The 27,914-nt window shown below is 38.7% G+C and overlaps 8 protein-coding genes across 13 annotated transcripts; 4 read left to right on the forward strand and 4 right to left on the reverse strand.

Annotated features, from left to right (window-relative positions):
* Nucleotides 1-64: 64 nt before the first annotated feature.
* Nucleotides 65-3,159, reverse strand: LOC135136670 (choline transporter-like 1). 2 transcript variants are annotated; one of them, XM_064066071.1, is made up of 10 exons: nucleotides 2,895-3,159; nucleotides 2,468-2,847; nucleotides 2,254-2,420; nucleotides 1,847-2,076; nucleotides 1,632-1,799; nucleotides 1,441-1,585; nucleotides 1,106-1,367; nucleotides 896-1,058; nucleotides 627-848; nucleotides 65-577 (listed from the first exon to the last, which is right to left on the reverse strand). In XM_064066071.1, exons 1-10 carry the CDS (start codon nucleotides 3,000-3,002, stop codon nucleotides 440-442), a joined length of 1,983 nt encoding a protein of 660 aa, XP_063922141.1. In that variant the 5' UTR covers nucleotides 3,003-3,159; the 3' UTR covers nucleotides 65-439. The 2 variants fall into 2 exon arrangements, with proteins under 2 accessions (XP_063922141.1, XP_063922140.1); XM_064066070.1 differs by having other exon boundaries at nucleotides 1,106-1,391.
* A 64-nt stretch (nucleotides 3,160-3,223) lies between these two features.
* On the forward strand, nucleotides 3,224-4,309 carry LOC135136675 (mediator of RNA polymerase II transcription subunit 19). Its single transcript, XM_064066076.1, has 3 exons — nucleotides 3,224-3,498; nucleotides 3,616-3,872; nucleotides 3,922-4,309. The coding sequence occupies exons 1-3, from the start codon at nucleotides 3,318-3,320 to the stop codon at nucleotides 4,195-4,197; spliced, it is 714 nt and encodes a 237-aa protein (XP_063922146.1). The 5' UTR covers nucleotides 3,224-3,317; the 3' UTR covers nucleotides 4,198-4,309.
* Nucleotides 4,310-4,417: 108 nt separating this feature from the next.
* LOC135136672 (RNA-binding protein cabeza-like) lies at nucleotides 4,418-9,430 on the forward strand. The gene is made up of 9 exons (XM_064066073.1): nucleotides 4,418-4,526; nucleotides 4,660-4,842; nucleotides 5,318-5,431; nucleotides 5,488-5,548; nucleotides 6,189-6,217; nucleotides 8,017-8,138; nucleotides 8,352-8,619; nucleotides 8,822-9,167; nucleotides 9,221-9,430. The coding sequence occupies exons 1-9, from the start codon at nucleotides 4,517-4,519 to the stop codon at nucleotides 9,261-9,263; spliced, it is 1,176 nt and encodes a 391-aa protein (XP_063922143.1). The 5' UTR covers nucleotides 4,418-4,516; the 3' UTR covers nucleotides 9,264-9,430.
* Nucleotides 9,431-9,756: 326 nt separating this feature from the next.
* On the forward strand, nucleotides 9,757-12,510 carry LOC135136673 (short-chain dehydrogenase/reductase family 16C member 6-like). Its single transcript, XM_064066074.1, has 6 exons — nucleotides 9,757-9,779; nucleotides 11,144-11,308; nucleotides 11,358-11,520; nucleotides 11,571-11,725; nucleotides 11,775-11,952; nucleotides 12,001-12,510. Exons 1-6 carry the CDS (start codon nucleotides 9,772-9,774, stop codon nucleotides 12,442-12,444), a joined length of 1,113 nt encoding a protein of 370 aa, XP_063922144.1. The 5' UTR covers nucleotides 9,757-9,771; the 3' UTR covers nucleotides 12,445-12,510.
* Nucleotides 12,511-12,686: 176 nt separating this feature from the next.
* LOC135136671 (sterol O-acyltransferase 1-like) lies at nucleotides 12,687-14,408 on the forward strand. Its single transcript, XM_064066072.1, has 6 exons — nucleotides 12,687-12,808; nucleotides 12,859-13,023; nucleotides 13,069-13,217; nucleotides 13,262-13,395; nucleotides 13,444-13,878; nucleotides 13,928-14,408. The coding sequence occupies exons 1-6, from the start codon at nucleotides 12,783-12,785 to the stop codon at nucleotides 14,360-14,362; spliced, it is 1,344 nt and encodes a 447-aa protein (XP_063922142.1). The 5' UTR covers nucleotides 12,687-12,782; the 3' UTR covers nucleotides 14,363-14,408.
* Nucleotides 14,409-15,757: 1,349 nt separating this feature from the next.
* On the reverse strand, nucleotides 15,758-17,344 carry LOC135136533 (tetraspanin-13-like). 3 transcript variants are annotated; one of them, XM_064065871.1, is made up of 6 exons: nucleotides 17,108-17,344; nucleotides 16,877-17,062; nucleotides 16,657-16,830; nucleotides 16,420-16,608; nucleotides 16,327-16,364; nucleotides 15,758-16,279 (listed from the first exon to the last, which is right to left on the reverse strand). In XM_064065871.1, the coding sequence occupies exons 1-6, from the start codon at nucleotides 17,201-17,203 to the stop codon at nucleotides 16,234-16,236; spliced, it is 729 nt and encodes a 242-aa protein (XP_063921941.1). In that variant the 5' UTR covers nucleotides 17,204-17,344; the 3' UTR covers nucleotides 15,758-16,233. The 3 variants fall into 3 exon arrangements, with proteins under 3 accessions (XP_063921941.1, XP_063921943.1, XP_063921942.1); XM_064065872.1 differs by having other exon boundaries at nucleotides 16,233-16,279; nucleotides 16,327-16,375; XM_064065873.1 differs by lacking the exon at nucleotides 16,657-16,830 and having other exon boundaries at nucleotides 16,934-17,062.
* Nucleotides 17,345-20,943: 3,599 nt separating this feature from the next.
* On the reverse strand, nucleotides 20,944-23,025 carry LOC135136407 (23 kDa integral membrane protein-like). 2 transcript variants are annotated; one of them, XM_064065662.1, is made up of 6 exons: nucleotides 22,841-23,025; nucleotides 22,602-22,796; nucleotides 22,379-22,552; nucleotides 22,145-22,327; nucleotides 22,070-22,096; nucleotides 20,944-21,154 (listed from the first exon to the last, which is right to left on the reverse strand). In XM_064065662.1, the coding sequence occupies exons 1-6, from the start codon at nucleotides 22,898-22,900 to the stop codon at nucleotides 21,065-21,067; spliced, it is 729 nt and encodes a 242-aa protein (XP_063921732.1). In that variant the 5' UTR covers nucleotides 22,901-23,025; the 3' UTR covers nucleotides 20,944-21,064. The 2 variants fall into 2 exon arrangements, with proteins under 2 accessions (XP_063921732.1, XP_063921731.1); XM_064065661.1 differs by having other exon boundaries at nucleotides 22,052-22,096.
* Nucleotides 23,026-23,407: 382 nt separating this feature from the next.
* LOC135136642 (tetraspanin-4-like) lies at nucleotides 23,408-24,948 on the reverse strand. 2 transcript variants are annotated; one of them, XM_064066018.1, is made up of 5 exons: nucleotides 24,848-24,948; nucleotides 24,616-24,801; nucleotides 24,380-24,568; nucleotides 24,130-24,330; nucleotides 23,408-23,514 (listed from the first exon to the last, which is right to left on the reverse strand). In XM_064066018.1, exons 1-5 carry the CDS (start codon nucleotides 24,905-24,907, stop codon nucleotides 23,416-23,418), a joined length of 735 nt encoding a protein of 244 aa, XP_063922088.1. In that variant the 5' UTR covers nucleotides 24,908-24,948; the 3' UTR covers nucleotides 23,408-23,415. The 2 variants fall into 2 exon arrangements, with proteins under 2 accessions (XP_063922088.1, XP_063922086.1); XM_064066016.1 differs by having other exon boundaries at nucleotides 24,380-24,948.
* Between the last annotated feature and the right edge of the window lie 2,966 nt (nucleotides 24,949-27,914).

The raw sequence follows: 27,914 nt of genomic DNA on the forward strand, positions 1-27,914 counted from the left end.
ATCAATCTCGAGTATACGCGATAATGGTAAACACCCAACAAATTCCATTAAAAAAAGACAAGGCAAGTTCTAACAGTTATATTTCTATTAAAATGTAAACATTACAGTGTTATCCTTTTCCGGTATATAAAAATATCTGCGTCGAGGAATAGACCAATAAATACCATTAAATACTGCTACTCAAAAAATCACAACCTTGTTCCCAATGTTAAAACTGTAAAACAACTGAGTCGCATTCTTAAAAACAACAGCAATCTTTGTGTTATTGTCGTTAATAAGTGCCTAATACTACGTTGTGGAAGTGCGCTTAAAGTACGGTTTGTTTTTAATAGACGGACATCGACGTGTACATTCTTACGATTGTAAACAGGTATATAATATCAATATAAACGTTAAAGCTCACAGTTAAAATTACAACAACCACTTAAACCTCGTATATCTACTTAATCGGTTCTAGTTCAGTAGGCTGCGGATTAGCATTATTAACGCTCCTTTGAACTCCCAAATTCTCCATCTGGATACCCTCAACGCTTTCGCCGTTTTGACAAATGCACAAGTATACAGTATCCAACACCATCTAGACACGAAAACAATTAAAATCGTTACAACTTTCCAAAAATACTAACCTCGTATAGCGAAAGTATACAGTGTGCGACAAAGAAAGCGAATATGCAAACGATTAAAGTTGGGGCTGCATAAAACTCCAGTTCCGGGTTTCTTCTAAAGATGTAGAGTCCCACACACCCCGTGAGCACAGTTATTAAACATTTACCCAAAAATAGGATAAAATCGCCTAAGCTGTTGATAGTTGCCACTTGTAGCGCATGCTCTGTTAAGACTTGGAAGGCCTGCAGACACGCCTTGAAACAAAAAACGTGACTTAAGTCTCACTTACCGTTCCCGCTGCTTTACAAAAATTAACGCCATCTATCGCTATAACAGTGTAAGCGTTGTGGTTTAAGTACCGTATGAACTTTTCTAAGCAATAAAAACAACAAATGCAACATTTGAGACAACAGGAGGCGCATTCGCTACCCTTGTCGGAGTTGTACTTAAGCCTGAAACGACCAATGATTACACGATCTCACTTTAAGTACAGTTTTACTTTTCGTGTAAATACATCAAGATCAGTCTTGGTATTTTGAAAATGGTGATGAGCAGAGACCCGATAGCGACCGAACCCAGATGGTACTTGATTAGTTTGCAAATGGAGTACGAAACGTGGGAGTTATCTTTGTATTTGTGGCGGTAGAACCAATGGGCTACGGCTCCCGCGATTACCATTTGCTGGCAACCCATGATAAACTCGCATGTCCAGATTAACCCAATGAAATAAACCCACCACATGTATTTCACCCAAGTCGGATCTGTGAATTCGAAGACCGTCATTTCTGCAACGATGTTACTTTTTTTTGGTAATTTCAAAAACGTGATAGTTACTTTGTACCACTTTTTCTGACAGGGAGATGTCGCGCAGTTTGGGTACAGGTTCGGTGTTACTGACGGGTGTGGTAAACGACGATTCGTTGTAAATACGCAGGTTGATGGGGGAAGTGCTGGGGTAGTAGGCGGTGGCTAAGCACAGCTACAAAAATGTGTAATTTTTTGGGGGTTGTTTTTAAGTTACGTACCACAACGAAAATCCAGAACATGAGAAATGCAAGCAGAAATAGAAACGTTAAAATCGGCTGAAAAAAGAGACCGGGGAGGTGTAGCAGACACTTGGAAGTTTCCTTAAATAAGTCGGCGAGAAAACTGACTTGTTTTCTCATTACTATGACGAGTAATAAAATTATGACCTAGAAGAAATAAATGAGGACACAATTGTGCGACGTTTTTTTCTTACTGTAATAACGGTGGCTACGATTGAATACCATAAAAACGCCCTCTCGTTGCGCACGGACTCCAAAAGCATCAAATTCTGATTGGTTTTGTCTAAATTATTCTTAATGTCGAAATACGTATACCAGAGAAACGCAGTCCCCAAAATACTAGCAACGGTGAATAAAATCATAATTATGTAAGAAACTAGATGCGCCAACAAATGTAAAATCGAAATTGTCACTAATGATAATACTGAAACAAAAATTGTGATTGTTGTTGAATATTTAGGCCGCTTATTACATCTGGCAACACCGAAAATTATTAAGTTAGTAGAAACATAATTGTGCTGACGTCACGTCTTTCGCGCCAATTTTAACCTCTGTTTAAGCACGTTTTCAGTGTTGCCAATAATGCAAACTCCACACTTACACAAAGCTAAGAACGTCAAATACAAAATCTCCCTCCACGTGATATAAATATCGCTAAGAATCTGTTCCAAAGTGTCCCAACTATTAAGCAAATCATAAAAGTTGTTCAAAACGCCCTCTGCCAAATCTTGGAAGGATTGTGGAACACAGCGATTCAAAACAGGTTTGCTTAAAACACTCCCTTGATAAAAAAAAACCCAAATTTGTTAACTTACCTCTCATAAATTGGAAGTGCCGGACACGGTCCTATGTAACTACTGAAAATATTTTTCGGAATGCTCCTATTATTAAAATCATTGTAATTAAAATCATATCTGCACAAATTCACCCCTGTTTTTTGATAATACTTCCTGATATCATCCACCTCTCTCAGCGTCTCTCTAGGACACTCTTTCACGCATATCTTCAGCGACTGTTTCAGCTCTTTAATATCATAAAACAATAAGTACGGTTTATCAGAAGTGTCAATCCCTGACAGCTCCAAGTTGCTCCTGTTTTTATTGTGCTTCGTCCCGCAAGTGTTCCCGAATGAGTCATATCCATTTATAATTCTAATCGGGTTCCCGTACACGAAAGAGAACGCAGCAATTAAAATCTACAAAGCCTACAATTACACAATTATCCAGCATCAAGGTTACTCACCATCAACAACCAAAAGGCGACGTACACGCACAACCAGAATACGTCAGTGCAGCCCCTTTGCTTGTTCTCCTCGCCCTCTTCTTCTTTCCTCGACTCACAACACCCCATTTTGAAACCTCCACTTCTTCGTCGTTATACTTTCAACATGTTATCTTTGTAATCACGATTGTTTTGGGGGCGGCGGCTTTGACGCGGTATCTTAGCAACAACAACATTGACATTTATGCAACCGGACGTACGCGCGTTGGCATATCGCCAGGTCGAGCAACGCAAAGTCGACGAAGCCACTAGGTGGATAACCGTGGGACTGTGGTGGGGTGGTGATCTTGACTTGTCGCTAAGTTGGTAGGTCGCGGAGTGTTGACACATGACATTTGGGTGTCTATTTTGTCCATCGTTGTTACAAAACGATGAAGTTGTAAGATGATGGGCGATCAGTTTCGTAAAGTGGAACAATATTCGCCGAAATCGTCTCCTAGAGGGGCTCGCTCCCCTGTCGTCTCACGTCAAGATTCATCCGGAACATTAAAAACGACGATTCTGTTAGGAAAAAACCCTTCCATAGTCCCTAGCGGGCCTTTCTATTTGATGAAAGAGCCACCAGGTATGTGGTGTGTTTTTTGCTTAAAAGTAACACAGTTGTGGTCGGAAATGGATGCATTCGCCACAGTTTGTGGCTGTCTTGGTACTAGAGGGGTCTAAACTGTTTCTGCTTTTGTAGCTGAGTCGGAATTAACGGGCGCCACAAATTTAATGGCCTATTATGGTCTCGAACACTCATACAGTAAATTCAGCGGGAAGAAGCTAAAAGAACAGTTGTCTTCGTTTTTGCCAACCCTACCTGGCGTCATCGACTCTCCTGGTCAACAGGACAACAGCTCATTACGATCAGTCATAGAAAAACCTCCCATCGGAGGAAAGGAGTTGCTGCCACTTACCAGTATCCAGTTGGATGGTTTCAGACTCCATCCAGGAGCGGTACGTCTCCAGTTGTGGTCAAGACGTCTACTAACGTTTTTGTTTTCAGTTACCCGAGCAGTATAGATACGCGAATGCCACCCCCATCAAGAAACACAAAAACAAACACAAGAAACACAAACATAAAGAAGGAGGACTCCCAAATCAAGAAACAACGGTGACAGACGCCGGGAGTGACACCCACGAGAAGAAACACAAGAAGCAGAAGAGACACGACGAAGATAAGGAAAGAAAGAAACGGAAAAAAGAAAAGAAGAGGAAAAAGCAGAAGCACAGTCCAGAACACAGTGGGGGCCTAACACCAAGCCAACATTCGAACTCCTGAGTACCTTACATAGATTCTATTCGAGTGGATTGAATAATTCCAACATAACCTAATTTTAAGATCTATTATTTATTATTATTTGCGAATAAATACTTATTTTTATGAATACAAACGCAACATATTCACAAATCCTGAGGACAAAAGCAAACTCCCCGCTTTTATCGCAGAGGGCGCTGGCGCTTTTCCAGGAACAACCCTGGTAACAAATGCGGCATAATGTTGGTGCGCCTGCGCGTTGGTGGCAACCCGGCAGCCATCTTGCGGCTTGTGCGTCCTTTCATTGCGTTGTTGGCATCATAAGATAAACGTTATCGGCGTTATGGGTGACAGTAAGTTTAATTTTTTTCTCAAACATCCTTCACTTCTTTTATTCGTAGTCCCTTTAGATTAGTACAGCGTGGCGAAATTTTACCGGCGCGGTTAAAATTTTTTTGCTCTGTTGGTTATTTACTAATATTTCAGGATCAAACTTCAGCGATTATTCGCAGCCGCCCCCAAGCACGGCGTACCCTAACACGTACGGGGCACCAGCGTCGGCCGGCTATGGTTCTCAAGGTGGCGGCGGCGGCGGTGGCGGCACCGGAAGCGGAGGTGGCTCGTGGAACCAAAACCGCAATTCGGGGGGCGGCTATGGCGGCAATCAAGGTACGCAATTTAGATTTTAAGAATTGGCGTGTTTTATGCAAGCGAGGGGGAGCGGTATCTCGTGAAAGTGGACCGCCCCAAAATCAGAAAATAAGATTTGGCGGGCCGGTTTTTAACAATTTTATTGGACTTCACGCTAAATGGTTTGTGTTTTGTGGGACAGTAAAAGCGTTTGTTTGTACTCTTGGGATATAAAAACTCTGAAAAATTATGTTATGTAACTGGGTGTTTATTTTGCATCTATAATTTGTGTCGCATAATTCACATTTTGAAACGACATAGGCATGGTTCAAGCCCCCTATGAGCTTGTTAACCTCCTACTATGTCGCATATTAGCGGGGATTGATAGTCCCTTCTTTTTCTAAATATTGGAAGGGGTAGAAATTCGCCTGCACATTTTTTAATGACCATGATTTTGGAAGCCAAAGTAACGCGATTGTTTGAGTCACGTTACCAGTTCTCTGATTGGTTACAGGCGGCGGCGGCGGCGGTGGCTACAACCAAGGGGGTGGTTATAGTTCGGGTGGTAGCGGCGGCGGTTATGGAAACAGTGGCGGTTACAGTAGCGGCGGCGGTGGAGGATACGGAGGTAATTATAATTTTCTTCTAAAAATACAATTGCTGAATGTTCGTGTGTTGAATTAGGTGGCCGAGATCGCAGTGATTATGATAAAAGAGGTGGTTTAGATCGGCGTGATTCATATGGGTAAGTTACCATTTTTTGGTTTTTGTTACGTTTCAAAAAGGATGGGAGGTTTCAATAGTAAAAAAAAAGAATGAATGGTAGTCATTGTGGTCAAAAATGTGAACCTATTAATATTGGTGTTACCAAAAAAAAAAAAAAAGAGCGAATGGTATATTGTGTCCAAAACTGTATTAATATCAGTTTGCTTGCAGAGTTTATATTGTGTAAGTATATTGTATTATACACGTCTGTGTTTGTTGTTGTGGCCCAAAAACGGGCGTAAATTCATTTTTTCTTTTCAAAGAGTAAAGATTGGTTTTTGAAAAATGTAGTATGGTATAACTTGTGGTTTGTACTGTTCAAAAGGTGTTCTGGTTAATGCCAAAGGTTTAACGTTGAAACAGTGGTTAACTGGTATTGGTTGTAATAATTGCTGGTATTTTTGTTTGTTCTGTTGTAACAAAGGTATAATGAAGTGTTTGAGAGTTTAAAAGTAAGGTAAACATCGTACATAGACGTGACAGCAACTAGAAATAGGTGATCTTCGTGGATGAAGAAACTTAAGACAATGTGTATGTGATGCCAACTATGGTTGGTGAAGTGTGTATATCACCCCTCCTCCATTCACTCGACAACTACTGATGTTTTACTTCTGTTTTAGAGGCGGCAACAGGGGTGGTTATAACAAAGGTAACGGCACTGAGTCAGTACGACCAGTGCATTTTTGTACACTTTTTAATTGGTATTTTTATTGGTTGTTGAAGAGCTGTTCCTTTCATTACACGTTTAAATTGCAATTTGAATTTCTCTCTTTCGATCATTTAGTTTTCATTATACTTAGATGATTTTTTGCATTAGTCCGCGTCAATAGTGAATACTAAATAATCGAAAATGTAACAGCTCTTCTAGTTTTCACCTGCGATTGTTAGGATTGCGCTCTTACTAATTTATTGTCGCGTTTGAAATTAGTTGTAGCGTTAACACCGTAAAACATAATTTTTTATTAGCATATTTTAAATTCGTCCGCACAGTTTTTTTTTAATATTTAAACGACGTGGGATATTTTTAGATTTTGTTTTCCTGCGACATGTAAATTCTCGCCCCGTGATTTTTTTTTGTCTTGTTTTTAATGCATGTTTTTTAATGATTCCATTGGTGAAATACTTGCGAAGATGTTTATATACTTCAGAAACACTGGATAAGTACATAGGTTTCTTGTTACAATAAAATTGTTACATAAGAACTAACAAATGGGTGAAATCTTCCGAAATGTTGCATCCTGAATGTCCACGGAATAAATCGTCCATTGTTCGTTTTATAATAAATACACACCCGGCAGTGACCATAGCTGTTCCTGTTTGGTTTATATTGGTATCAAAATTGGTGATTATACGTAATTTTGATGATTTATGAATAAATTTTGTCAAATTATATCACCAATCGTCACACGTGTAAGCAAAAATTGGATATTTATAAAAGAATATTAATTTTCAGTGTCATCGATTTATTTAGAAAGTCGGACATAAAAGATAAGACGCACCAATGACACTATATGTTCAACATACTTTCTTAAGTAATGGTTGCCAGTTGTGAGTTTGTTGCATCATGGTGGTCACCCAGTTCAATCTGGGACGAATATTTCAGTTTAAAAAATCCCATGATTTAATTTCTTTCGTTGGACCTTGAATATCACAATATAAATGAGTCACGTGATCAATAATATATTGGATAGTGGTGTTTAATACTAATGTTAATGTGACAGTTTGTACTAATTGGGTTATATTTGATCGGATATTTTAAATAAATTAAAGTCAATGTGCTTTAAGTACTTGGACTTGGTTGTTACTCTTAATTGTCGTCTTTTCTAGCTTATTATCGTTTATTCGTTGTTTATAGTTTTGTAATGCATTATAGAGCGCATTAACAAACATTGATTAAAGACCCATTTATTCACCGTATGTATCGGTGTCGCGCATTTTTACTTATTGGTATGAAATAGTTGGTTACTATTCTATGCGAACAATTGCATTGTTCATGAATATGAATTGCGAAAAAAGGTTCTGCTCGAGAGTTTTTCACAATTTATAGACTTTGTACCAGAATTAATGTAGTTGTGGTTATTACTTGACGGTGCAAAAGGTATGCACTGAATTAGTACATGCTGTGATCTGGCATTGACTTAACTTTTAATGCAACTCTACATTGGGTAAACTCAATCAAAAATGAAAACTTTCTACAGTTGAGTAGACGTGGTGTATATAAAATGTTTTGGATATTAAAATCTGGATGTTACACAAGTGTACACCTTTACTGCGTCATGTGTGGAGTAATTAAACGGTTTAACATCTGCAGAGTGTACGTAAAACAAAGAACGAACAAATACGATGTGCGCAAATCAAATTAACAGAAGTGTGTTATGAGGTTACTTTAAGCGCTATTTCACTAAAACTACTCAAACTTTTTCTAACAGTTTTATCGTTGATTTACAGATAATGGAAGCAGTGGTGGTAACCTCGTCGTTCAAGTTGACACGATTTTCGTGTCTGGGATGAATCCAAACCTGACAGAAGACGAAATCGCTCAACATTTCGGATCGATTGGTGTTATCAAAGTAAGATTTTATTCGAAACGAATTTCATTAGCGCGGCCAGCACTCTGTGCTTGGATCTCCTCTGTGACCAAGTTCAATTTGAAACGCCGCAATATAGTCTCACAAATCCTATTCCTTGTTTGCAAGAAACATTTGCAACCAAGTGTATTCAATTTGTTACAATTCAAAACCAAAAAGTCGATTTTCCCTAATCGAGTTTTTCGTTTCCGTTAGATGGATAAGAAGACGCAGAAGCGTAAAATTTGGTTGTACAAGGACAAACAAACAGGGTTATCTAAGGGCGAAGCTACAGTGACCTACGACGATGCAAATGCTGCTCAATCCGCCATCTCGTGGTTCGACGGCAAGGAGTTCGGCGGGACCCAAATCCGAGTACAATTGGCCACGAAAAAGGATAATTGGAGTAGCAGTCGCGGAGGCGGAGGCGGCGGCAGAGGCCGCGGGGGAGGCGGATTCGGCGGCCCCAGAGGCAGAGACGGCGGTGAGTAACCCGAAATTTTGCGGCCCCCTTCCGACCTCAGAGTCGCTTCGTAGCGACATCTGATTTTAAACAGGGGAAGAGAAAACTCCCCATTAAACGCATGGCATGCAATTTCGTTGCTGTTGATGTAACCTGTCTAGGGAGACATATATTAACTTACTTAATTGTGACAGAATTGTGACACGTTGTTTTGTTTGTGCAGGATATGGAGGCGGCGGCGGTGGTGGCGGCGGCGGCGGAGGTGGTGGTGGCGGCGGCGGCCGGGACCGCGAAAGCCGCGAGGGCGACTGGAAGTGCCCGAACCCCGACTGCGGCAACACCAATTTCGCCTGGAGGAACCAGTGCAATAGGTGTAGCGAAGAAAAACCAGAAGGTGCGGGTTCGGGAGGCGAAGATAGACGAGGAGGTCGCGATGGGCGCGACGGGGGTAGAGATCGAAGAGGCGGTGGTGGGTTTAGAGGCGGCGATAGAGGCGATCGAGGCGGTCGCGGTGGTTTTGGAGGCGGCAGAGGACGTGGAGGCGGCGGTTTTGGAGGTGGTCGCGGAAGGTGATTAATCGTTTGACGGTTGCGAGTTTTTGGTTATTTTGGTTTTGTTTCAGGGATCGCGGAGGCCGCGACGGAGGACGATCCAGACCCTATTAAGCCATTTTAGATTAGAATGTATATGTTTTATTTTTTAGCACTTCGTTTTTTACTATTCGATGTAGGATTTAATTTTGTATCGGGAAAGAGTGTGTAAAGATTTAGTTTAGCGTAAAATGCGGCACTTTTTAGTGAGGAATTCGTTTATAATAAATTTTTGAATTATGTATTATTTTTTTTTATGGATGGGTGTGAGGGGAAGTGTAGTGAAATGGCAAGGTTGGAGAGATATAGGCCTGCTTTATAAAATATTTTAATGCAAATGAAGCTAATTAAGTCTTTGGTGACATCTGATTGGTGTAGTTTGTGTCACATGGTAGTCGAGGCCGCATTAAAAAATAATGTAATTACGTATTTAATTAAGCTCCAGATCAACTTGTGACAAATAGAACAAAAAAGTAGTGTATAAATTAGGTCAAAAGAAACAACATTTTTTTACCATTTCTCAAAAAAAAACCAATTACTAAGTAAATTATTTAAAATAAATTGCGTCAGCAGTAAGTTTTATATGTTACGGTAAGTAAACAATTTTATTAACAATTGCGTTTGGGGCGGTGCGTGAAATTGAAGTTCGAGTGTTGAGCGAGTGCTAGATACGTCTACGGAGAACAAAACCCCGTGTCACCCCAAATCTATTTTTGTAAGTTTTAACGGACGATTTATCTTTTGTATTAATACACTTTTATCTATAATTGAATTTGTTTTGTTTTTTTATGAGATAGATGATAAATGATGTAATAATAAACTTTGATAATTTTGATACATTTATAAATTTCATATGAAAAACCAACGGTAAATTACATTTATGAACCTAAAATTTTTTTTCGCAGGGTTGAAATAAGTATACAGGTAAGTGTGCCATTCTGTAGAGGATTTGAATAATTCTGTGGAATAATTATGTTATAAAATAGGTCCGTATTAAGGACATTTATCTTTTGGGAGTCAACAGTTATAGAAAACTATATAAAACTACTCAAACGTTAATCGTCAGGTCAAAGGTATTGATTTCCTCTCGAGGTAAATACAAAACAATCAAAAGATTAAATCAATTTTTTTTTACGTTTGATTTGTTAAGTACAATGACATTCTCAAGTACAAATTTTAACACCTCTGTGGTAGATACTAGTTACTTGTTTATGCTATACTTATCGTTGATAGTGTAGGTATCTATAAACAAGTACAAATTTTTTCAGATAAGTGTAACAGAATAAGCAAAAAATTGTCAAAACGAATATCTAATAGAATTTCGATAAAACTCGCAAGCGACCATGACCCGGGCACTTAAATTTGTTTGTTATCAGCATTAAAAATATTATTTTTCGGTTTCGCTCAAAGAACTTTCTGGGAGTTTCTGGAGCAGATAGTTTATCCCTCATGAAACTAAGCATTTTTTGACTTTTCTAGTAGTTTCGAGGAACTGGAAAGTTTACTTACATTATTGTTATTTAATCGCAAAGATAGAATTGTATTTCAATTGGAATGATTGACGCTCATGGAGTTATAGGAGTCTAAAGTACTGTTTAACAAACAAATATTACTTACAAGTAGTATCTTATCTTATTTTTTAGGTACATGCGTAATTTATCAAAAATATTGCTTTTCGGAATGAATCGCGTTTTCACAAAAATTTCGCGTTTAACAAATTAAATAGAGGAATTTAAATAACAAAAAACAACTTCTTAGTCACTCGCTTAAAAATATAACATAACGTGACACTTTTTTATCAGTTGAACCAAATTTTAATTGAAACAGAATGACATTGATCTATATATTGATGTGTTATATGTATATAATATAAATATATATGTACAGTTGTACATTATATAATATGTTATAATAAAGTCGCAAATCTGAATGATTAGTGATTTTATTCGCCAAAGGTCGATTGAAAAATCCAAGCCGACCAATCAAAACCGGAGAGATAGCGTAACAAAATTATCTATAATAATAAAATATAACCATTCCGCAATCAGAAAACGCACAAAACACACTTCACGTGCTGTTTGTAGTAGGTATTATCCACCCAAGATCATCAAAATGCCATCGTAAGTATTTCATATTTTCATTTCCAACCCTCAGTTAACATTTTCGAAGGAATCAACCGCAACAAGACATCGGCACCCTCCTAGTCCAAGTCACACAGGTCACTGCAGACGTGATAGTCGTACTTCTGCAAATACTATACTCCATAGTACTAAGTCTAGGACGCCTGGTAATACAAAAGCAACCCAAATCCGTCCGAGGCGAAATCGTCTTGGTAAGTATCTAATAAACTCCCAAAAACCACACAACCAACGAAAAATCAAGATCACAGGTGCTGGACATGGAATGGGCAAAGAGTTGTCTTTGTTGTACGCTTCAGAGGGGGCGACTGTAGTAGCCTGGGACATCAGCGAGAAGACCGGCCTGCAAACTGTTAAAGAAATCGCGCAGAAGGGTTACCCCAAAGCTCACTTCTTCAAGTACGTACTATGAGTGGTAATAGTTCTTTCGATGACGGTGCTTTTGCAGATGCGACGTGTCGAACCGAGACGAAGTCCTCCGGGTCGCCAAAGAAACCCAAGACAAAGTCGGAGACGTGACTATTTTGTTCAACAATGCGGGGATTATGCCCACCCACCCTTTCCTTGAACACACGAAGGACGAAGTGGAAAGGATAATGAACATCAACGTCATGGCGCACTTTTGGGTTAGTGTGGGTGCTGGACTTGAATTTTTGTTGATGATTTTTTTTCAGACTCTGGAGGCTTTTCTTCCTGTTATGAAGAAACAAAATTATGGACATGTGGTGACGCTGTCTTCGTGCGCCGGTTTGCTTGGAATTCCGAATTTGGTTCCGTATTGTTGTTCGAAGTTTGCTGTTAGGGGTATGATGGAAGCTTTATACCAAGAGTTTAGGCAAGACAAGAAGAACGAAGTTAAGTTTACTACGATTTGTCCCTATATGGTGGATACGGGGTTGTGCAAGAAGCCTGTGATTAGGTTTGAAAATGCCATGAAGCTTGTTGACCCTCTAGACGCGGCTAGGGAGATCATGAATGCACAACGTTTGGAGCTCAGGGAAATTACCATTCCTCGATATCTGTATTATTGGCAGTTTGTTCTTAGAATGCTTCCTGAGAAAGCTCAGGGTTATATTGGAGACTTTCTCTCAGTTGGATTGGAGTCAGACTTATCCTAAAAAGGTTGTAAGCGTTTGCTAATTTTATCAATATCACTATGAAATAAAGATTGAACCGACAAACAATGAGTCATTAAAAATCCTTTTTAAAAACACACAAGTGATAACAAAAGTCAAGGAGATAACGTGATCGTGATGGCTTCTGACTGCTATTAGTATACATCAGGATAATATTAATATCACTATCGTTAGAAAATATTTTAAAAAAACCTCACCGCGACAATGTAGCTGATAGTTTTCAACTTCTTGTAACCTTTTATCAGTAACGATGTCTGTTTTGTATACTCTTTGTATTTATTCTGTCTCGTTGTGTCCGTGCTCTCGTGTTTTTGCTTGCAATGTCTTCTACAAACAACACCAGCGTGTAATTAACCATCACCTCTTTCCGTAATCACGACTCACGTGCTTTTTTAGTGAACGCAAGAAACCAATCGAAAAAGAGTTCAAAATACGAAATGCTCCCTTGACCGATCGGTTCGAAAACAGCGAAGACATCAAAACCATTTACAACTTGTTTGCGATCATCCTTATCAGTTTATTGACAAACACGGTCATTCACGATTACACAAAAACCGGACAGTGAGTACCCAAAAGCAATCCGACTTTGATAAGTGGTGTTTTCAGATTTCACTTCGGATTTAGATTAATCGAGCGAGGTTTTAATAAATTCCACTTAGTTATCGTGGTTTGGGTTTTATTTAACCTTCTAGCCTTTTCGTCGTACTTTTGTTTCACCTTCTGGGCGAACGTGAGAGTGCTGTTGAAACCGAGAAGTAAGTTTTAGGGTTTGTTGGTTAACACTAAACAAGTCTTGCAGCGGCGAAATTTTGGGACAAAATATGGAGCGGCATTTTGGTGTTTTATTGTTGTTTTTCGTTATATGGGCTTCAGGAGGTCGTGAAAATGATGGATTTTGCGCCAGGGTCGGCGACGGTTGTGTTTCTTGAAGAGGTAGTGTTTCGAAACGGGTTACCTTGATGTTTATTTTTGTTTCCGCAGGTGAGGCTTTTGATGAAGGAGTATGCGTTTATTCGGAGTAATGCGCCAAGGGTTGTTAGTTACAAAGCGCACAGTGAGAAGGTGTTAAGGGTACCACCATGTGAGAAATTTGTTTATTTTCTGTTTGCCCCTACAATGGTGTACAAGGACGACTATCCGAGAACCGCACGCGTTCGTTGGAATTTTGTTTTCTACAACTTTGGAGAAGTACTTGGGATTATATGGCTCTTGAGTTTGGTTGTGGAAAGGTTTCTGGTACCACCGTTCGAAGATATTTGTTTACGGAAGTTCACGACGAGCGAAATCCTGGTTCCTGTAGTGGCGAATTCCTTTCCAGGGATTCTCTTCATGCTCTGTGGTTTCTACTCCGTTTTGCATTCGTTTCAAAATGCTTTTGCCGAGATGCTGCGGTTCGGAGATCGCTTGTTTTACAAAGTGGGTACACAGTTTTGTAAAATTTATTGTTTTTAATGGTTTGTTTTAGGAGTGGTGGACCTCCAGGTCACTGTCGGAGTACTACCGCACCTGGAACGTCCTAGTGCACGACTGGCTTTTCACCTACATTTACAAAGACTTCTACCACACCATTGTCCCCAAGAACAAAGTCGTCGCGAAACTGGCGGTTTTTCTAATCTCTGCGCTCTTCCACGAGTGGATCCTCACCAACGTCCTACGTCTGTTCTTTCCAGTTCAGTTCATCCAGTTCTTCATAGCGGGGGCAGTGTTGGCTCTGCTCAACATCCTTGATCTCCCTGTGGGCAACCTGGTGGTCTGGTACCTCATCGTGTTCGGGTCTGGTATGCAAGTCAATTTATACACACTCGAGATCTTCGCCCGCGAAAACTGCCCCTTCGAGCCGAACAACAACTTCCTGGACTTCTTCAAACCGAGGTTCATTACCTGTGGTTGTGTTCAGTGAATGTGAAATTTTTGTACGAATTTTATAATTAAATTTCAAACATAAATGAATGTCTGTTAATTTTCTGCTAGGGTAGGCAACCAATAAAACGCGTTTGTATTGACAATTCGAGTAGGCAACCAGTAAAACGCGTCTGCGTTTCCACGTGGAAAGTGCCGCTCGATTTTCGGCGACCTCCTCGCACTTCTGTGTTCCTGGTAGCGGAGAGCGTTTTGAAAGTCCGTTTGACGACGTTGTCGGGATATCGAGCGTGTGTGATAGGGGGGGGACGGCGCTGCGGCGTTTTTCCTCCTTTTTTAAATTTTCTCTTTCTACGGTGACCAGAGGGTCAATTTAATGGTCAAAGCACTGTCGGTCTCTCTCGGACACGCTACTTTTAAAGAGATAGCCGATGTCCGGTCTCAAACGGACTCGATTAAATTCCCTCGCTCGTTTTCAAATAGAAAACGTGTTTTGTGAGTGGATGTGGGGGAAAAACGGAACGGTTTAGGGCGGAAATTGATTTATTTAGAGGGGGTGGCGGTGGAGAGAAACAAATGAAATTGTTGATGTGTCAAGGTTGTGACGTGTTATTTTTTAATAGGTAACCTTGAAATTCATTAAGAAAATGTGTGGAAAAAATTATGTAAAAAAGATTGCTTGACGATGTGAATACATTTTAAAATTTTTGATGGTGGTCAAAAAAAAACAGGACCGTATTTAGAATACATTTTGTATAAACAAATCAGAAACGTAAGGACGTCATCAAGTTTTTGGAAGAGTTGAACTGATGAATTCTGATTGGCTATGTATTATTTATTGTTTATGATAATCATGTTTTGTAACACATAGTATTTATCTGGTTTTTTGATATAAAATAAATACTGGTTAAGATATTCTCATGAATGAAATTTGACCCTACATGATCTTTTCTAAGAAATTTACTGAGTATTTTCGCCTCATTAAAGATATCATTCTCGTGTCGCTATTGGCCACATTTTTAGTTTCTTTGTTTTGTGAAGCCCGTCTGATTTTCTCGTTTTCGCCTCAGCCAATCCGCTGCGACTCCCTCCAGTTATTAAGCATTAAAATATGTACACACCTACCGCTATATCCGTCACTCTCCACACTTCTTCGCGTTTATGATGCCTTGTGAGTTAAGCCCTCTTAGTTATGAATTATGAGAAATAGTAATAACTCCAACATGGCTGACTAATATTTGCGGATGATTCCGACGCTTGATAAACAACAAACCCGCTTTTACAACACCCATTTTACCACAAATCCCAATTACCAAAAAACAAGCCACAAATTATTAATTACCCACTTTAATCCAAAACCCAAATCAATCACAAACAAAACAACAAAACCCAAAATGTATTTCATTTATTTGTTTATGTTTACGTAATTGTTTGTCATTGCGTATTTAATCGACCACAATTAAAAATGCACCCATTTTTGTCCAGCAACCCCGAAAAACTCTTCGCACGTCGGCACGTCATTTCTTATCGCTCCGACTTTACCATCAAAACCCATAAATTACAAATTTCCTTCAACAATTGCCACAATCAATCCGTCCAATCCGGCTGCTGCACTTTTACGGCTCACGTTGCGTCAAGTTATCAAAACAGAGCTCCACGTATCAGGAGAGTAGGAGTGGCGAGAGGTGGCGGATTTAACCAATCGCCGACCGGTCGTTGGCGCCACCTTCCCGCGTTGCTGCGATCCTGTTACCAAGACCGCCAATTTTGCGCCTAAACAGCTAGAGAATGCCGTGGAGGCCATTTTCACGCGCTTGTAGGAGGCGTTTCGAGAGGGCGCCACCAATCGCAGCGTCGCTTGGTATTCTACAGAGTTACATAAAGCGAAGGGTTTGGGGGAAGGGGGGCGGTTTAGGTTGCGGGGGTTTCTGGGGGCAGGTCGGGCGAAGCGGATAATCTACGAATAAATGAAAGTATTTTGCGTATTTTAGTGTGAGGGCGTACCGTTTTCGGATTAATAAAGCCACCCAAGCACCTATCGGCTGGAAAAGGTCTAAGTAGGTATGTAAACAATATTTTGGGGGTGGTTTGGTTTACCTCCAGGACGGAAAACACGAGGCAGATGTATCCGCCGGATTTGTGTAAGGGAGTGAGGGCATCTGAGTATGCTTGGGTACAAGAGGATTCAAAGATTTTTGTGCAAGTTCCATTGGTGTGTCTTTTCTGGCAACAACTCTCTGGGATCGTGTGGTAGTCTTTGGCACCGTGAACACCACAACATCGGAACTGCAATTTTTATCAAAGTTACAAGTGTTGATACAACATACGAAGTACATTTTTTTGAATGTCGGTGAAGGTTTTCCAGAAATTTGTGTCGTTTTTTAGGAATTTTTTTTCAAATTTTGCTTGCACCATCTGATTGACGCCGTCTCCTAGATGTAGTACTATAGCACTGAAGAGTGCCACACTTACTTGGACCACGAACAGGAGTAAGAGTAAAATAGCGTACTAGAAAAATTAGGTAGCACAAACTTTGACTCAGTGGGTGTTGTACCAGAAGCAAATAAGTCTTTATTTCTTTGTAGTTTACGTAGTAGCCGAAAAGACTCACCACGAGGAGTATTACTGCTGTACATATAATCCAGTTTTCAAAGGAGAAGTTGTAATTGTCTATGACCATGTAGCGCCGTTCTATGACCAGGAGTATGAGACCATAGACGAGAAGTCCAATGCCAGTGACCTAGAGATTTTTGTTACAGACCTGTGGAAAAGACATTCTACTCACGGTTAAGAAAATGTTACAAGTCAAAAGGAGGGATTTTGCAAATGCTGTGACCGGATCCATAGCCGAAACGTGGGGATTAAAAATTGAATTTGTCATTTTGGGTGTCAGTTTTCAAATTTGTTGATGTTAGTTCTGGTGTCTCGAAATGAAATTAAACAAATTGGTGGAAAGTTATTTCGACAGAACTTCCCTCGCTTCTGAAGACAGTCCAACAAATGGTGCTTGTAGGGAAAATAATAAAATTTGTTTGGGGGAATTTTACTTTTTCGTGATAACCTCTATGGAGTGAAAACAATATAAAAAATACTATAGTCACAGTGTAAACGTCGTTACGATTAATTGTCGTTAAACAAAGACTCCTATTTTTTCTTTAACTAAAACAGGTGTCTAGAAATTGTGAAAAAATTCAGGGACGTGGATCTCGACATGCTGATTCCAAAAATATGGCCACGGAGCAACATTTTCGAAAGAATCGGCACGAAATATGAATTTTTGGGAATTTCTAAAAATTTCGATATTTCAACGGCCGATTCTGGGAAAACGGTTGCAGTCATCAAAGAAACGAGAGCGGAAGTGAACTCTAGAGCTCGAAATCTACAAGAAAATGTATTTAGTGAAATTTCGAAAATTTTGTTGAAAATTGGTCGAAAATTGGGCAGATTTTGCATAGTCTAGAATATTTCAAAGGACGATTCTGGCAAAACCATTTGAGTTATCGAAGAAGTGAAAGCGGATATGACTTCTGCGGCCCGAAATCTACAAGAAAATGTATTTAGCGAAATTTCGAAAATTTTGTTGAAAATTGGTCGAAAATTGGGCGGATTTTGCATATTTTTCAATGTTTCAAAGGACGATTCTGGAAAAACCATTCGAGTTATCGAAGAAATGAAAGCGGATATGACTTCTGCGGCCCGAAATCTACAAGAAGATGTATTTAGTAAAATTTCGAAAATTTTGTTGAAAATTGATCGAAAATTGGGCGGATTTTGCATATTTTTCAATGTTTCAAAGGACGATTCTGTAAAAACCATTCGAGTTATCGCAGAAGTGAAAGCGGATATGTCTTCTGCAGCCCAAAATCTACAAGAAAATGTATTTATTAGTGAAATTTCGAAAATTTTGTTGAAAATTGATCGAAAATTGGGCGGATTTTGCATATTTTTCAATGTTTCAAAGCACGATTCTTGAAAAACCATTTGAGTCATCGAAGAAGTGAAAGCGGATATGACTTCTGCGGCCCAAAATCCACAAGAAAATGTAATTAGTGAAATTTCGAAAATTTTGTTGAAAATTGGTCGAAAATTGGGTGGATTTTGCATATTTTTGAAAATTTCAAAAGACGATTCTGCAAAAACCATTCGAGTTATCGAAGAAGTGAAAGCGGATATGACTTCTGCGGCCCGAAATCTACAAGAAAATATATTTAGTGAAATTTCGAAAATTTTGTTGAAAATTGGTCGAAAATTTGGCGGATTTTGCATATTTTTCAATGTTTCAAAGGACGATTCTGGAAAAACCATTCGAGTTATCGAAGAAGTGAAAGCGGATATGACTTCTGCGGCCCGAAATCTACAAGAAGATGTATTTAGTAAAATTTCGAAAATTTTGTTGAAAATTGATCGAAAATTGGGCGGATTTTGCATATTTTTCAATGTTTCAAAGGACGATTCTGTAAAAACCATTCGAGTTATCGCAGAAGTGAAAGCGGATATGTCTTCTGCAGCCCAAAATCTACAAGAAAATGTATTTATTAGTGAAATTTCGAAAATTTTGTTGAAAATTGATCGAAAATTGGGCGGATTTTGCATATTTTTCAATGTTTCAAAGCACGATTCTTGAAAAACCATTTGAGTCATCGAAGAAGTGAAAGCGGATATGACTTCTGCGGCCCAAAATCCACAAGAAAATGTAATTAGTGAAATTTCGAAAATTTTGTTGAAAATTGGTCGAAAATTGGGTGGATTTTGCATATTTTTGAAAATTTCAAAAGACGATTCTGCAAAAACCATTCGAGTTATCGAAGAAGTGAAAGCGGATATGACTTCTGCGGCCCGAAATCTACAAGAAAATATATTTAGTGAAATTTCGAAAATTTTGTTGAAAATTGGTCGAAAATTTGGCGGATTTTGCATATTTTTCAATGTTTCAAAGGACGATTCTGGAAAAACCATTCGAGTTATCGAAGAAGTGAAAGCGGATATGACTTCTACGGCCCGAAATCTACAAGAAAATATATTTAGTGAAATTTCGAAAATTTTGTTGAAAATTGGTCGAAAATTGGACGAATTTTGCATATTTTTAAATGTTTCAAAGGACGATTCTGGAAAAACCATTCGAGTTATCGAAGAAGTGAAAGCGGATATCACTTCTGCTGCCCGAAATCCACAAGAAAATGTATTTAGTGAAATTTTGAAAATTTTGTTGAAAATTGGACGAAAATTGGGTGGATTTTGTATATTTTTCAATGTTTCAAAGGACGATTCTGGAAAAACCATTCGAGTTATCGAAGAAGTGAAAGCGGATATGACTTCTGCAGCCCGAAATCTACAAAAAAATATATTTAGTGAAATTTCTAGAATTTTGTTGAAAATTGGTCCAAAATTGGGCGGATTTTGCATATTGTTCAATGTTTCAAAGGACGATTCTGGAAAAACCATTCGAGTTATCGAAGAAGTGAAAGCGGACATGTCTTCTGCAGCCCAAAATCTACAAGAAAATGTATTTAGTAAAATTTCGAAAATTTTGTTGAAAATAGGTGGAAAATTGGGCGGATTTTGGAAATTTTTCCATCTTTCAAAGGACGATTCTGGAAAAACCATTCGAGTTATCGAAGAAGTGAAAGCGGATATGACTTTTGCGGTCCAAAATCTACAAGAAAATCGATTTAGTGAAATTTAGAAAATTTTGCTGAAAATTTGTGGAAAATTGGGCGGATTTTGCATGTTTTTCAATGTTTCAAAGGACGATTCTGGAAAAACCATTCGTTTTATCGAAGAAGTGAAAGCGGATATGACTTCCGCGACCCAAAATCTACAAGAAAATATATTTAGTGAAATTTCGAAAATTTTGTTGAAAATTGGTCGAAAATTAGGCGGATTTTGCATATTTTTCAATGTTTCAAAGGACGATTCTGGAAACACCATTCGAGTTATCGAAGAATTGAAAGCAGATATGACTTCTGCGGCCCCAAATCGACAAGGAAATGTATTTAGTGAAATTTCGAAAATTTTGTTGAAAATTGGTCGAAAATTGGGCGGATTTTGCAGATTTTTCAATGTTTCAAAGGACGATTCTGGAAAAATCATTCGAGTTATCGAAGAAGTGAAAGCGGATATGTCTTCTGCAGCCCGAAATCTACAAGAAAATATATTTAGTGAAATTTCGAAAATTTTGTTGAAAATTGGTCGAAAATTGGGTGGATTTTGCATATTTTTCAATGTTTCAAAGGACGATTCTGCAAAAACCATTCGAGTTATCGAAGAAGTGAAAGCGGATATGACTTCTGCAGCCCAAAATCTACAAGAAAATGTATTTAGTTAAGTTTCGAAAATGTCAAAATTATGCCGAAATTTGAACAAGGGGGGACCATTGGAAAAATTTCACTTTTACAAAAGTTGTCTAAAAATTCTGAAAAAATTCAGGGATGTATATTTCGACATGCTGATTCCAAAAATATAGCATGTTGATGGCCAAGGAGCAACATTTTCGAAAGAATCGGCACGGAACGTGAATTTTTGGAAATTTCTAAAAATTTAGCAATTTACTAAACTAAAATCATGACACATTCAGGTACAAATTGCTGATAGATGTGTCTTTCTGTTAATAAAACAACCACACTAAATTTGATATTTATTTACTTACAAGCTAGTGTATTTACAACGTGTTTTGTAGATCACAACCTAATAAGATCTTTTGGAGGTGTTTTATAAAAACACCACTTTCTTGACTAAATTTCAACTATATGGATGTCTCCTCAATCTTCAGCGTGTCCTCCGATATGTTGCGTTTTGATACTCGCAACTTGTTGCGAATATTTTCTTTTCGAATCTAAAAAATAAGTTTAGAGGAAACGTCACAAATTTAAAAAAATCTTGGTTTAAAAGTGTGAGTATAATAATAATAATAATCGGGTTTTTATCTAAGTCAGTGGCGTACGGTGATTTTTAATAGAGCAATATTAATAGTAAAAAGAAATTGTGACAAACAACGTAATAACAAGCTCTTAAAATGTGGCCAAAACCTTCGATAAAAAGATTAGTGCATGTCAGATAAATTTAATTCCGACCTTTTCCATTTCTAGCGAGATTATCCACTATCGCGATATTAACACTGATTTTATAAGGACAATAACTATTAACAGCTGTAATAAAAATGGTTAATTATTATTGCACAGTGATTAATTTTGCAGTACACCAACAATCAGAAACGATAAAGTACTTCGTGACTATGATTGTGTGCTCAGAAAAGTGTTTATGAAAAATTCAGAAATACTTCGATGAATTTTTAAAGTACAGGTAAGATTAAACTAAGTTTTTTTTTAAAGATAATACAGTTGTAGAAATTGAAATGTGTGTTATCGGTATATTAGACTAATCTTGTTTTATTCTAGAAAAAACAGTTTAGTCTATATAGAATTATCGTATTTGTAGCAAGACAAATTTTTCTGTAGTCTCCAACGATAGTTCAAATTTATTTGTTACTTATATGTTAACAACTTGTAATACTTTAGATAAAAAAAATCAGTTAACGAAATAATTATCAGATGTTTTGATAGTATTTTATCTTAATTTTTGTGGTTTTAGAGGCCGAAATGCTTTTAAGTGAAAAATATATACCTAACATTTTTCGAATTTTACATGACAGTTAAATTAATTTATTCTATGTTACCAGATAATCACACTTCACGCCGTTGCCAATAACTTAGTAGTAGTAACCATATCTAACCTTGTCTTTTTTTCTTACCAAAAACGAAAGGATGGCCCCTATAAGCTAAAATCCAAGAATTACTTTGGCTCCAATTACGTAACACGTACTCACCTCAATGACTGCAAAACCGATCGCTACGTAAGCTATGACTTGGATATAAGTGCTCAGGGCGTTTGTAAAAGCTTCTGCACATCCAATTTTGTAAGGTAAGTAACAGTTCGTTCGTCCGCAGCAACTGGAAGGGTACGGTGGTGTGTCATAATCAGTATAATTATTAACTCCACAACATTCGAACTAAAAATACCCAAGTCAAAAACTATTCATTTTACCAAAAACTACATTTACTTGGCTTTGAATACTACGGAACGATTTTATGTCTTCCGTGTCCTCGCTGTCAAACAATTCTCTTAAAATGTCTCTCACGAAAACGAAGAAGTCGTTTTCGTCTATGATCTTGACGAGCGCCAGAACACCGACAGCCAGTTGCAGAGCGAAAAGAATAATGAGGATCGAAGCATACTGAAACAAACAAGTTAAACACTGCTTATCTTGTGGTGGTTTCGGTTACGATTGTCAGTAGACAGGTATTTTGGTGAAGAGCGCCGCAGCAGCCGAAGGCGGCGATGAAGAGAATAATCACCCCGACGCACATCGCTAAAATTCCAAGCGAAAAAACGCTACCTATGTCCGAGAAGACGTTCACGCCGTGGTTTTCTTGCATGTAGTAGATAATCCCGAATACGATTAACGTGATGGCACATACCTACAAAAACACTAAACACAACGAAAAACAACAAAACAACTTACCGAAATTATGAAATTAAATACTAGCAACAAGTATTTCGCAAATTCCGAGATGCAGCTCATTTTTACGATTTCGGTTGTCGTATCGGTCTACCTTGAAATAATCCTATCTGATAAAAAAGTTGAGGAGCATCATGATTTTGATTATGAGGAATGATTTAAGAAGAACGGATTCGCGTATTAAACGCTGGAATGCGTGGAGAGAATGATAAGACATCATCGATAATGGCGAGATATCGCTGCTACAATTTGCATTTTTAGCTTATCGAGGACGAAATAATGAAAAAGATAACGGTTTTGCAGCTCAAGTGGGTTGTGGTACTGAAGTGCTGATTTTGTAGTGGTTTGGTATCAAACTGGCTCGAAATGTGTCACTAGATTAACTTTCTCGGATTCAGTAATAAATCAGTTGGGTGGATTATGGATGTCAGGGCTTGACGTTCGAGAATTATAGCAATTAAGACCTGAATTGATGATGCATTTTTTGTATAGTTGGAAATAAAAAATATACTGGTTTCTAACTACTTTAATTGTTATTAAACAATAAAAAATATCAACATTAACGTGTTGGTTTAGCGTTACAGATCGTCGTCGTCAAAGTCGTCGTCAGAGTCTTCGTCCTCTTGGATATGCCACATCTTCATGGTCTTTACAGATACAAAGAAGGCACCAATGCACTAAAAACTAAAAGTTTAAACAGTTCTTGGTTTATCGTTTTGTTTAAGTTTTGACATAAGTGCACTCATCAAAGTTGCTACTGAGGTTAAAATATTTCAAAAATTCCACTCAGTGTGTAATAGTTGAACTTTGTGTCAAACTCTCTTTGTGATAGCCAAATTGTGCTCAAGTTTACAAAAGTTGCAATAATTATTTTTAGGTAATTACAACGGGTGTATACCGTATTATAACAAAGATATTTTTATGACGTAAGTGTTGTATTTTTCAGATTAGATAACACGTAAATATATTTTTTGTGGGTCATTTACTATTTATACCGAAATACTACACGCACTTTAGTAAATAACAAAAGAGTGCGTCGACCCAGGGACGCACGGTTGGAGTTTTAACTCTGCGTTGTCAATTTATATAAATTAAACACGAATACGCGGCGAAGTCATTAATTCTCTCTTAAAAAAAATGATAAAAAAGAAAAGAAGACAAATAAAGGCAGAATTAAATTTAACGCACGACACCGACACCGACACCGACCTCGTATACGTGTTCTATATTACGACAAGAAAGGAGTTAAAACTCCAATAAAAACCGGTTTTTTGCAAACGAAATTAGCTTACCGCGACGATAGCGGCAACAATCGACAAAATCCCCGCCACCCACAAAATCTCCCTCGTGCGTTCAATTACCGCATTGGTGCACCCTTGCGTGAACGGATGTTTACACGGATCTTCATAGTTCTTGCAGCAACTCCTGGGCAACAACTCCATATTATACCTCTTAGAATAGTCTGCGTAGCTGTTGGCGCCGCAACATTGCAACTAAAACTCTCCCGCTTTAAACAAGTCCTTTTCCCGCCACCGCACCTACTATCTGATGGAGATTATCCAACATATTCCTCTGCAACGTTTTGTTGCGAATGAATGCGTCCTGATGGGCCTTCAAGATCCTCCGGGTGTATATTTTCGACGAAGTCGTTTTTATTCTGGACAGATCGATGAAGCTGTACAGGGCAATACTTACGTGGGTTATGCAACCGCTGAAGAGCACGACTCCGTGCTGGAGTGCAGATGGTGAAGTTTGGGTTTCGTTGAGGAGTGACTTACCACGGCGACGAGGGCTATGTGCTTGCGGATGATGGTGGAGAGGCCGAAAGCGGCACTGATTATCAGGAAGGCACCGAGGAAGGCGGTGAGGGAGCCGTTGGCGGTGATGGACGCCGCCAGGAGACGCGATTCTACGACTTCTTGCATCCAGCTGATGCCGAACACCATGAGGACGAAGCCGAGAATCTGGAAAAGGGTGCTTTTGGGGGGTGGTTGAACTGGGCGAATTTACCATTAGGAGGATGTTCACGGTGATTGTAATTATTCGGTAGTGGTGCAGGGTTAGTTTCATGGTTTTTTGGGGGCGTTTGAAGTGCGGTGATGGGAACAAATGTCACGTTTGACAGTTTTTGTTCTGTTTTCGTCGTAGAAAGGATTTGAAGTCGAAATTCGGAACTACGAGAAAAAGTGTTGTTCGTGTTGCTGTTTGAACATATAAATAGTAATAAGTGTTACAGTTATGGAAAGAGTCGTATATAGGCAACCAGTTTTACACTTGGTTAGATTTTAGTGAGATTGATTTACTTAACAAAATTGTAAGTGTGCATTTGTGCGATTCAAGACGTGCAGTAGTCGTGGAATACTTAAGTTGAATAATCTGCAGACCAATTAGAGGTGATTAATGAACAAAGTATAATATCAAGCCTCATCCATCGTGGGAGAATAAATAATACATTGTTGGTAAACAACTTACCAAATAATTTATATTTTATGTTTATTTTGGATGTAAATATTTTCACGTGAAGGCTACTGGTAAATATGGAATAAAATACGTTTTAATGATTCAACGACTAAATTAAAAAGGTGAACCCAAAACTTGGAACCAGCACAACAGTAGGAAATAATGCAAAACATTTAATCTTCTATGCAAACCAGTTCCCCGGATTCGAAAATCCACCGTATCGAGTATGTCATGATTGAGGAGCCAAATTTAACAACTAAAAAGGCAATTAATATGCGGCGTGCAAGGAGCACAAGGTCGCAGTCCCGATTAACAACAACACAAGAAATTTCCCAACCTTCAACCTCATCACATGCGGCTTTTTCAGAATTTTTGACGAACCTCGCATTATTTGCGCAATTACTATTAATTGCGGGTTTCCATTACGGAATGCGAGCGGGAACAGAGGCAAGATTCCTCGAGTACTTCGCTTTGACGCTCTTGGAGAGAAAAGTGGCGCGTGGGCGTTGACCGTTTAGAAACGTTTCTTCGCCTATAATGTTCGCAGAATGCAAGAGTGTTGTTTTTAGTGAAGAAATTGGCCGTTGAAATGAAGAGCGTCCGAGGGGGGCGGACAGTCGGTTGGAACATATTTCCAGTCTGGCCAACGTTATCATTATTTTTCTATCGAGAACACTAACGACAACAATAATGATTACGTTGGCGAAATTGATGCCCTGTGATCATTATTTTGAGAAAAAAATCTAAATCACTGCTATTCACGAGCTGTGTTTTGCATGCATTTAATAGGAGGAAAATTACGGATATTTTAGTGGAGTAGACGCACTTCGACGAGCGTTGCGATAAGAAGAGGTGTCATTAAACCATCCCTATTAGATAATTTATACAGGAATTCATAACAGGTATTAAATATCATGTTTTGCGAGAACTATTACCGATGGTTTGTGGATTAAAAAAAAAAACTCTCAAGGGGTCAAAGGTGTGCTACGAAAAAAAAAACCTGGTATTAAAATCAATACGTATTTATTAAAGAATAAAGAAATTTTGTTTTTTCTATAATTACATGGCGCAAGCTTAAATGACAAAACGACGCCAACCACCTACCTGATCTACATCTTAATCAGAATCTTGTCTTTTTATTTCGTCATTTTTTGCGGTTTTCACACCGTAGTTGAATCTCAATGACTTCGGGGTATTAATAAACATGAGTTTGGTTGCATTGAAAAAATTCTAAAAATACCCGATGTGCATTTTTCCCGTTTTCAACGATGATGTTGACACAAAGATGTGCAATAGATGATTTCATTAAACCAACACTAATTAGAAAAAATTGACCACAAGTATGATAATTGTTGGTTGTGTTTCTACTGTAAACAGCATTGTGCGTGATTTTTGTAATGCTGAAGGGTACGTATGTGTAAAGAATTATTTATATCCGATTTTTAGTCATTCCTGGAAGCTATTTTCCGAGCACACATCAATAAAACATCCCATAAAATTCCTACCTCGAACCGTGACTCATTTACCCACCTAATATTTTTCATCTGCGGTCGCCTTTTTCTGCGAATCGTTGAACTTTTCCAGCATTTCCTGCGTGCATAAAAAGCGGATCGCCCTAAGTGATTGAATATTCGGGCACCGCAGCATTCCTCTCCGAGATAATCCGCCGCAAAATTACCATCGAGGCAATTTAGAGCCGTCATTAAACCATTTTTTCGCACACTTCAATTCCCTGCCAGAGATTATAAAACAATATCTCCAGGTTCGGAACCCACCTACTTCTCCGAATCACGTTCGTCGTGTTCCTTGTAATTATATCGAGATGGTACCGGTGGGTGGAACATCCACCAACATCACAAATCACACCAACAGTTGTTCGTTCTTCATCTTGTAAGCAGTTCTAACGCGAATTCACTGGTCTTCAAGGTCCATCAAGGACGAGTTACCCACCGCTTGACGTCATGGGTTGGACGTTCCAAGAGATCATCGTTTCGTGATGGTATCGCGTTTTTTCTAGGCGTACGGCGTGGAATGGTTTCACTTTTCTGATGAGTAATTAGTGATCGATGATTAGTCATAAGCAGCTTTGTAAAAAAAAAGATTCAGCTGGTGACCCTTCTCCCTCTCCCACTTTGTTAACGCACCGCGATGTAATAAGCTTACAATCACCGTTTCGTTTAAAAATGCAAAAATTTTGTTTATGAACCACGCCACAATGAGCCTTTGGGTGTCCTTCAAGCCATGGAACATGGTTTTCTTCGAAGCAAGATTGTCTAGGCCAAAGGTCACGGCTTGAACTCCCTCGCTATTGATTGAATTATTACAACAGCGCAGCGCTCTCCGTATGGTCTTCCTCTGCTTCGAGAACAAGCAACAAAGTGCTTAAATTGTATTTTAGTCCTCTAAATCTATTTATATTCTCACGCTGCTTCTAGAGTAAACACGCTCTAGGTGCTAATTGTGCCGTATTTGGGTAGGTCCGAGGTTTTTTGCGGAAAGCGCGGTTTCTTGACCCGTCACTAGAGGTAAACACCTACTGGATGACCAAAAGGGAGTCGTTTTCTCGAGGCGGATTTACGTTGGTGTGGGCTAAAACCCGAAAGTGGGTGGTGAACTT

Source organism: Zophobas morio, unplaced genomic scaffold (assembly GCF_036711695.1).
Source record: "Zophobas morio isolate AGI-343-1 ecotype UQ-CSIRO unplaced genomic scaffold, CSIRO_AGI_Zmor_V1 ptg000026l, whole genome shotgun sequence".
Lineage (NCBI taxonomy): Eukaryota > Metazoa > Arthropoda > Insecta > Coleoptera > Tenebrionidae > Zophobas > Zophobas morio.